Below are 9,535 nucleotides of genomic sequence, written 5' to 3'. Positions count from 1 at the left end.
TGTCACCTTTGGAAACTAATTACAAATGTCTTATTTTAACAAAACACCCGGTAGATGGCTCTGAATACAATTTAAAATAAATCACTGACTTGCGGTAAAACAATTTATTTTTAACATCCAACACTAATAGTAAATAATGCTCTTAACTTTATAAAACCTTTGGCCATATACTAAGCCAAATATTACTGGAAAAAAATAACCATTTTACTGGAATAGACATTATAAAAAAAGAATTGAGTAATATAACTTGTGTAAAACTTTTTACATAAATATCACAATGAATGCAAGTAATTTATATGATTTTAGTAAACAGAGACAAAGCCCTTGTCCAGTTTGTCGAGGTATTCCTTCCGGCAGTCCATTTCATCAGCAGGTCTGTTGTATGGCAGCCAGACTGGTTCACCGATAAAGAAGCGCTTTGCCTTGATGTAGTTCTGAAGCAAAAAAGTATATATTTTAAGTGTAAATAATATCTCAAACTTATCAACAGCTTTACTGACAAAATCTTTACTAAAATAGTTAAGTATGAAAATATCTTTAAGCCTTAAGAGCGCACCTGATCCTAACTTGATTACATACTTAAACCTAGATCTCAAAATCTGTAAGGTACAGAAAACTGTTTTTTTGACACAAGTAACTTCAGTTCATGAAGATTAAATGCTCAAGACGAAAACATAATTACTGAAAAAATGCTCGATAGTTTCTTTTTTACAAAAAACCTTGTTTTAGACACATTTTTGCTTGGATCTTCGAAGTTTGCTGTCTTTTCTTTAATAGTTTTTAATATATAAAAGGGAATGATAAAACCTAAATTTGCTCAAAACACTTTTTTCATAATCATTATAGTTCATCTTTTATTTAAGTAAAACTAACTTGGCAATGATTCCGCACCATTCTTTTTCACCTGGCATATGAAAGACGGGCGTAAGTGTGAAGAGAGAAGGACGATGTTTGATTTTTTGAGTCAAGAGTGCTCTTAAGGTTTTTGGATTAATGTCTGGTAACTGGTAAGTATGAAAAAAGAAAAAGTAATATGTAATTTTGTTTTGTCAAAGCTACTGTGTAAATACCAACAGAAGCATAGCCTTGGTGTCAAGATAAGTATAATTATTAATAGTGTGATAGATCAAAGGACAGGCCAAACAAGCTATAAACTTGAAATTTTATTTCATATACTTTGTATGTATAAAAAACAAGTACTTAACAACTTTACAACATTGTTGTTTTTGGTTTTATAATCTGATAATATTTATTGACTTACATTTGTATCCAGTGTAAAACGGTGGTAAATGCCACTTGGTATGATAATCATGTCTCCAGCCGTCACAGCGATGCGGATCCATTGATCTGTCCCATCTCGCACATCAAAATATCCAGATCCATCAAGCACAAACCTGAAATAGAGAAAAATTGATTTTCTAGTTAAGTTTTTCAACATATTGTAAGTTTAGGAACTTTGGGCTTATTTTTTTTCTTAGTGAGTTATACACCTACTTACCTATTGATTATACTTATTCTAATTTTTAAATCTCCAGACTTTTGTTTTCACTTAGCCAAGCATTAAACATTTATTTATATTACATTTTAAAGTAATACCAAAATTTATACAAATTCCACCAATATAAGTTATGCTTTACAGATTATTTTATCAAGCTCCATACGGTCACCACCACCGGTGATCAAGACACACTGGAAATTCTATTGTGTCTCGTTTTTCCACGATAGACAGATTAAATAATTCAAAATGAAGTGTAAAAGTACCTGATTTCTTCATCAGTGTGCAGGTGTTCTTGATAGAATGATTTCAACTTTTCTTCATAATTCTGGAGACATTCTTTGGAGCAAGTAATCTCATCTTCATATGTGTATCCACGCTCTTTCTTTAGTTGGTCGAGTACACCGTCAGTTTTGAATGTATTCACGTTCAACTGAAAGAATGGTTTAGTTCCGAAAACTATTATTAAAAAATTCAATTTAAAACGAATGATTTTAAAACTAGTTGCTATAACAAGTACAACTCTTAACAAGTTCTTGGCCTTATCGTAAATTTAATTTATGTAAAAGATAAGTAACTGATAAATTGTAATGAAGTAACGATGAGTAGCATGAGTAATTTGTAGGTATTCTGTGATGAGTAGCCTGTACTTACACTGAAATATTCAACGCCCGTTTTCTTGAACAAATCCTCGAGCGAGATCAACTCCGGGGGAGTACGATGATGCTCGAGTCGCTGATCACTGGGATCATTATCCATATACCAGGCTTTAACCATGTTTTAAATTATAAATAAACAAAAAGTAAAACGCAAAAATATAACGAAGGTTTGTTTTTGTGTGTTGTCACTTGTCAGTTGTCACTCGTCATGTGTCAACTGTGAACTGTCAGCTGTCAAGACTGTCAACTGATAAATATTTTTTTTATAGGGTAAATGACTAGTAGATTGGACAGTACTAGTCATTGGAAAAAGCACAAAAACACCATATTTATTAATGTTGCTTTAAAAACTGACTGTTTTTCTTTAATAACAGGCGTTCTTTTACTTTAAAAACAGGATTTTTTTAAAGCAACATTAATAAATATTGTTTTTGTGCTTTTTCCAATGACTGGTACTGTCCAATCTACTAGTCATTTACCTTATTTATATAATGCTTTTACGGTATAGCGATACCGCTAAATAGACTGGAACTTAAAATTTTCACACTGTAATTCTTAATTTAAAAGTTAATCTAAGCGGAGTTAGCGTCAGGCAACTTATGCGGTGGACAAAACTAGTCGATTACGGGGAACCAACGTTCGGGATTAGGAGGAACTTATAAAACTAGGTACCTAGGAGATTATCCAGCTCAGAACGCGTGATATATTATAAGTCTGATTTAAGGTGTACCTGACTCGCATAATATGGGTGACTACAATGCGTTCGGATTCAATTTACCGCCGACAGCCCTATATCATTGAACTAAGAACCATTTTATAGAAACGCAGGTAAAATAACTTTTAACTTCATGATTTGCGATAACTACATTGCACCGGAAAATAAATTTGGCCAATTTGTGCAGGAAAATGTTCGCGCGTTTTTGAAATTCGAACGACGTTTGAATTTTATTTTAAGTAAGCATATCTATAATTTTACGGCTAAACGTGTAAGATTTGCTAAGTCTGCCTTTCAAATAATCTTTGGCTCGATTTTTGAGATCCTTGACTTCATAATAATAATATTATTTAAACTAGCTGACCCGGGAAACTTTGTTTTTCGATTTACCTCTGTGGCTCAGTTGGTCGGCTGTTGGTAGCTCAAGCCGGGGGTCGCGGGTTTGAATCCCGCCGACAAAAAGTTTTCAAAGTTCTTGGGTCATGGATGTGTATTAAATATGTGTATCATATAATAAAAATCTGAAATATATTATGTAATATGTAATAGTATAAAAGTATTAAATATATTTCCGTTGTCTGGTACCCGTAACACAAGTCCTTCAGGTACTTAGCATGGGACCAGACTGACGTGGTGTGCCGTGTGAAGCGTCCATAGATATTATTATTATTATACTATACTAGAAGTCCCACGCGGCTTCGCCCGCGTAAATTAGGAATTATACGAAAACCGTACATTTTTCCATAAAAAATAGCTTATGTCCCTACTCCCTTCACTTGGTCTACTCTATATCTGTGCCAAATATTGCCATAAAAATTGCTCCAGTAGTTCGTAATTTCTAACATTTCCCCCTTTTTCCTACATTTTCCTGAGTTTCTTCGGTCGTATTAGTTTTAGCGTGATAATATATAGCCTATATTATCACGCTAAAACTAACTAAACTAAAAAAAGTGTTACTCGATAAATGAGCTAATCTATAATCTCGATAAAAGAGCTATCTAACACTAAAATAAGTTTTTATCGGACCTGTAGTTCCTGAGATTAACGCGTTCAAGCAAACATACTCTTCAGGTATATAATATTAGGTAGGTATAGATTTTTCTAATTATCGCTTGACAAACTCGAGTCACGATCTAAAAGACTATGAAAATTACCAATAACAGGGTCATTATATAGGTTCGTAAGTCATAACCATGGGACGATGCATGGTATAATATGGTAGTGATGAGGAATCATCCTCATCACGAACGAAACGAAAAGCATATGCTACTATGCAAATTACATCATCATGATGATGATGATGAATGTAATTTGCATAGTAGCATATGCTTTTCGTTCTTAAAACAACGCTGAAACTCCCAAACTTGTATTAATAAAGAATCAGGAGTTCTCTCAGCACCTTCCGAACCACGGTATACCAGGTATACCTAGGTGCAAAATCTTACTTGTTGGTAGCATATGCTTAGAATACTTCTCATGAAACCGAAGTCACCACATGTTTCCCTATAAATTTTGAGGATTTCCCTCGATTACTTATGTATCCTTCATCAGATCACCAGTTTTGTGAATATAATACCAAATTGGGATGATACCCTATATACCAAAAGAAAAATTTTGTAAATCGGTTAACAAACGGCGGAGTAATCGTTGAACATAAGAAAACAAACGTAACACCTCCCCCATTTTGAAAGTCGGTTAAAATTGTAGCCTATGTGTTATTCTGATGTATAAGCTATAATATTGTAAAGTTTCATTAAAATCCGTTCAGTAGTTTTTGCGTGAAAGAGTAACAAACATCCATACATCCACACATCCATACATCTATACATCCAATATACATCCAAACAAACTTTCGCCTTTATAATATTAGTAGGACTAGTAGGATAGTAGGATTAAACAACTTTGACAAATAAAAAAATTGAGTCGACTTCCCTTAATAATAATATTATGTTGGCCATTTCTTAGACCCACCCAAACAAATCAATATTTTATATAAATCTGTCCAGCCCATAACAATGCACTATGAAGTTTCTCTCAGGTAATTTTATTAGATTGCCATCAGCTGTTACAATAGTGGCAAATAATCTGTATATGATTATTTGTCAATAACAAATGGTTCGTGTTATACTACACACGGTGCTGCTCGCCAGTTCTGTTATGCTGGAACTTGGCTTGACACGCTACCGTGTGTCTAGATTATAATTGTATAACAGAGTACAGACTATGTCTAGAACAATGTGTCACCACTCACCAATAGTAATAATGTAGGATACATTAGGTTATCAATCCGCGTAGCTTCGACATCTTGATTGAATTACTATAACAATAATTAACAGCTGTCAATTATTGTAATCGTGCGTAATCTCAGTACATTCAGAGTGACAATACTACAAGTTAGCTTAATAATTAATTCTTTGATTTACTTGTACCAGGTCTAACAATAACAAAGTGATAATACTTTAGGGTCTGTATGAGTGTAGTGCACTGTGAAAGCACCTACTCGGCGCTAAAAAATTAATTTTTTTTAGTGATTTGTAATAGGCAAATTACACACAAAAATACTTCGAAATCTTTTGTATAAATTACAGCATTCAATCGTTTTTAGTGATTTAGACGATTAATTTTGTCAGGCCAATAAACAATTGAAAATTAAAAAATTAAAAAAAAAAAACTACAAATTGGTGCAGTTTTATTACAAACTTACTAGTATAATAGGACGCTGTTAAGCATTCGTGTACTAACCTACATAAAAATTACGTATTGAGTTATGAATGCAGTTATGTTCTTTAAATGATTTAGAACAAGACTGCATTCAAAATTTATCAACAAAAAAAAATTGTGGGTTAGGACACTAATGCTTAATAGCGACCAATTATATATTCCATATCGAAAATTTTTAAATTTGTTAGAGAATTACGATTTAATTCACCTTTAAGAGATTTGAGAATTTTGATGTTGCACCCGCGATCGTACTTAAATGGTTAATTTCTAGTACTTATTACAATAATTACTTTTATCTAATTACATAGTTTCTTTGTTTTATGCTATTTTGAAATATAGGCATGTTATTTTGTAAAAGTTTCGCAATAACCAGTATTCGCGCATGAACTCATCACAGTTGTTAATGAAAGGTCAAATTGGTTGCACCCGCGATGGCACTTCAAACCTTTTTTGTGGCCCTTCATACATTTGATGAAGGTTTTTATTTACTAGAGATCGCCCAATGGTCGAAATTCGACCTTAGTTTTAACGACATTAGTACTACTACCTATATTTTGTAAAAAATATTGACTTTATCATATTTTTGTCAACTCTTGTCTCTGGGACTCAGCTGATCTCAGACTGGCCGTGTAAGCATTGTCTTTATAGTATCTAAGATTCAATAAAAAAAAACTATAATCCAATTTTAAATTGGTCACCTTGTTGTCAACAGACTTCAACCATAAAAAAAGAGTATAATTCGTATGTATAGGTTTGTCACTCAAACATCTGTCATTTTTCCTAGTGTGTGTGTTGTAGTGTGTGTAATGTTTTATTTGTTAAAAAAATGTATGATAAAAGCATAATTTCAAAATAATATTAGCTCGATGCACTCCTTCACCTTATAAACTAAAACTGTGCAAAATTTCATTCACCTACGTTTCCCCATTTTTCGTCAAAAGGGATACAAAGTTTTTGGCTCACGTATTAATATATAGATAAATCATTGTTAAACTAGTTAAAATGTATCCCTTCCAAGGATATTTTATTAATAAATATGCTTCATTTTGCCTGTAGGAAGCTTTAAGTGTGTCAAACTGTTGCACCGGCGATAATGGAATCGCCTATATATCGTATCCTACGAATAAGGGCGCCCTGGTCACTATGGAATTTTATTTTTATTGCAAAATCGAAATCGGCAGCTCATTATCTTATAACCTTTAGTGTAAAAAATAGTAAAAAGTTAATTTTAATAACCAGTAAATGAAGTTTTAAAAAATACCACATTTGTTAGCTCTTAAATTCCCCGGCGAAAAAAGCAACAAAGGCTTCAGTGACCGTTTTCTTGGAATACGTGAAAGGACGCGCGGGGCCGGGACGAGGCGCTCGCGCCACCACGCCCGAACTCGCGTATTGCACTGTTTTTTGTTTAAATTACTTTGTGTTAACCGTAAAAGGGAACACACAGTAAGTATAAAAAATATTTTACATTATTAAAAGTAATTACCTGTAACAAAGACACTATTGCGTCTGTGGCCTTTTCCACGGAATCGTCTCTTAGTACTAGTACTAGAGAATCGTTTGCCCTAATGGCTTTTGTTGCCTTTTTCTATGTACGAAATTTATTTCTTTAATTTTTCTTTAGTTGAACAGTTATTATTGGAAAAATTATTACATGAATTTGCCTTTTATATACTAACCATTTCGAAAAGTATATAACTGAAAGTTTATAATGTTTTTTTTTAATTTTGTTAAAAAGCCGCAGTGAACTTTGTGGCTTTTTCCGCCGTATAGAAAAATAGTTAAAAGCAGTGTGCTACAATAATATTTAAATATAAAATAACATTTTACAATATAATTTGAGTTTTTTTTTGTATTTTTAGGTTCTAGAAAACGAAAACAGTCCCCGGTGCCTGAAAGAATTGAAAAAAAGTTTCGTTTTTATTAAATATTTAGGAAAAGAGCTTTTATGTATCGAGAGTGAGTGTAACGAAACTTTTTTTTGTTACTATTAATTTTTTTGGTTTATTGGACGAACTGTGAGTAACTGAATGTACCCAAAATTTTGAGTACATCTCTTGAGCTGTGCTGATGATGAATCATCGGTCATCACACTCTTTCAAAAGGACACGTATATCGTCTCATAAAAGAATTTGATTTAGAATACAAAATATTAGCGTTATCATGCTAAGCTGATGTTGAAGTAGAATAGGCACCGCTCCGTCATATTGTAACTAATCATAAGCTAAATCAAGCCAGAAACAGCCAGAGTTTTCTTTTACCTACAATAATTATGCTATACTCGTATTATAGCCTATACTTAAAGTATAAATGGGAAAGTATGTTTGTTTGTCCTTATTTCACGCCCTAGCGAAGCAATTAATCGACATGATTTTTAGCACATACTAAGTCGAAAGAATGAAGAGTAACAAAGGTTACTTTTGGTTTTGGAAAAACATAATGTTCCTAAAATACTCGTGTTTTACGCGATTTTTCAATTTCACGCGACCGAAGCCGGGGGCAAAAGCTAGTAACTCATATAGAGGTAAGAAAGGCAAACAATTATTATAGAGCTTCGGTCGCGCATCTTTAGGAGGTTTTGAAAGTCTACCGCACCTTCGATAAAATTTAAGGCAATTTTTTTCCTCTCTCCCACTCTCTCTCTCGAATCTCGTCTTCTACTGACGGACCCTTATGACAGTTGCTCTCTATTGCTAGACAACTTATGCCAGTTACTTCCCACTGCCACACCACCTTAAAGTGTACCTAATACTTTTAGCATTTTAGGGAATTTTTAAGGCTGTCTGAGATGAGATTCCTACATTTCCGAAAGAAGTAAGAAAATAAAAGCGCTTTACATTGTATCGAAGGCTAGGTAGACCTTCAAAACTGGATACCTCCTAAACGCAATCGAAATTCTATAGTTGCTGTTTGTTCATACAGTAAAACTTTCAGCTTTTATAAAATGACAAAAATCTGTCTATCGCTGGCTCTTGGATAATCTTATTGTCATAAAAGTTTACCAATATTATAATAGTCAGAGTAACTAGTCGTTAGTTATAATGTTATTTGGTAATTTTTAAAATAACTGGCATAAAACTGTGAAGTCTTATCACGTTATATATTTTATTTTTACAAGTTGAAAGAAACCAATAGTTATTGTGATTGCTTTTTCAGGGTTGAGAATTAATATTATGAAACGTTCCATATTATTAATTTTAATGTATGTTATTTTCCATATGCCTATTTGTATTGTTTTTTTTTTGGTTTACGTACCCAAAGGGTAAAGATGGGACCCTATTAATAAGACTTCGATGTCTGTCTGTCCGTCCGTCTGTCTCCAGGCCCTATCTCAAGAACTTTTCACAGATTGAGTATATCTTCTGCTACTATAACAATAAATACTGAAAAAAAATTAAATTAAATATTTAAGTGGGCTCCCATACAACAAACGTGATTTTTTGCTATTTTTGGCTCCATGTCAAAAATAGCAACAGGTGAGCTTTTGAAATGTTCCGTTGTATTTAGGTATACTTTAAAAATAATTGTTTTAAAAAAAGGCATAACGTTACTTGTGTCTGATGAGACTTATTTTACTCCGCCGAAAAAAGAAATAAGGGACAAATCTACCTGAATATATCAAATTAAACGTCTCATTCAAAATTTCATGGCAACCGCTACGTAGTTATGCGATAACTTCATAATTAATTTCTAAAAGTTGTCTAACAATATTTTGAAATAAACACAAAAAACCTTCTCCTGTAAAGTAGGGTTTTTGCAACAGCGCCCTTATTCGTAGGATACGACGATATTATTAAGGTAAGACCAATAAGAGTGAAAAAACAGAGGAAAATGTGGAAACAAGCAGGAAAATTATTTGAAAGTGCTTATCTCACGAACTACTGGTAGAAACTTTTTATGTTATTTAGCACAGATGTAAAATAGACCACGTGAAGGGACATAGAA

At 32.9% G+C, this 9,535-nt stretch overlaps 1 protein-coding gene across 1 annotated transcript; it reads right to left on the bottom strand.

Moving 5' to 3' along the window:
- Positions 1 to 89: 89 nt before the first annotated feature.
- On the bottom strand, positions 90 to 2,344 carry LOC121730564 (1,2-dihydroxy-3-keto-5-methylthiopentene dioxygenase). The gene is made up of 4 exons (XM_042119669.1): positions 2,150 to 2,344; positions 1,762 to 1,928; positions 1,262 to 1,394; positions 90 to 434 (listed from the first exon to the last, which is right to left on the bottom strand). The coding sequence occupies exons 1-4, from the start codon at positions 2,270 to 2,272 to the stop codon at positions 303 to 305; spliced, it is 555 nt and encodes a 184-aa protein (XP_041975603.1). The 5' UTR covers positions 2,273 to 2,344; the 3' UTR covers positions 90 to 302.
- Positions 2,345 to 9,535: the final 7,191 nt, after the last annotated feature.

This window comes from Aricia agestis, chromosome 9 (assembly GCF_905147365.1).
Source record: "Aricia agestis chromosome 9, ilAriAges1.1, whole genome shotgun sequence".
NCBI lineage: Eukaryota > Metazoa > Arthropoda > Insecta > Lepidoptera > Lycaenidae > Aricia > Aricia agestis.
The sequence above is the reverse complement of the archived record's forward strand: the minus strand, read 5'-3'. Positions and strand labels throughout refer to the sequence as shown.

Bases quoted from the DNA above. Each gene is read 5' to 3' on its own strand.
- LOC121730564 (XM_042119669.1), bottom strand. From the start codon at position 2,272: ATGGTTAAAGCCTGGTATATGGATAATGATCCCAGTGATCAGCGACTC. The intron at 1,395-1,761 runs GTACTTTTACAC...TCTCTATTTCAG, and splicing joins CACACTGATGAAGAAATCAG to GTTTGTGCTTGATGGATCTG. The intron at 435-1,261 runs GTAAGTCAATAA...TTTTTGCTTCAG, and splicing joins GTTTTACACTGGATACAAAT to AACTACATCAAGGCAAAGCG.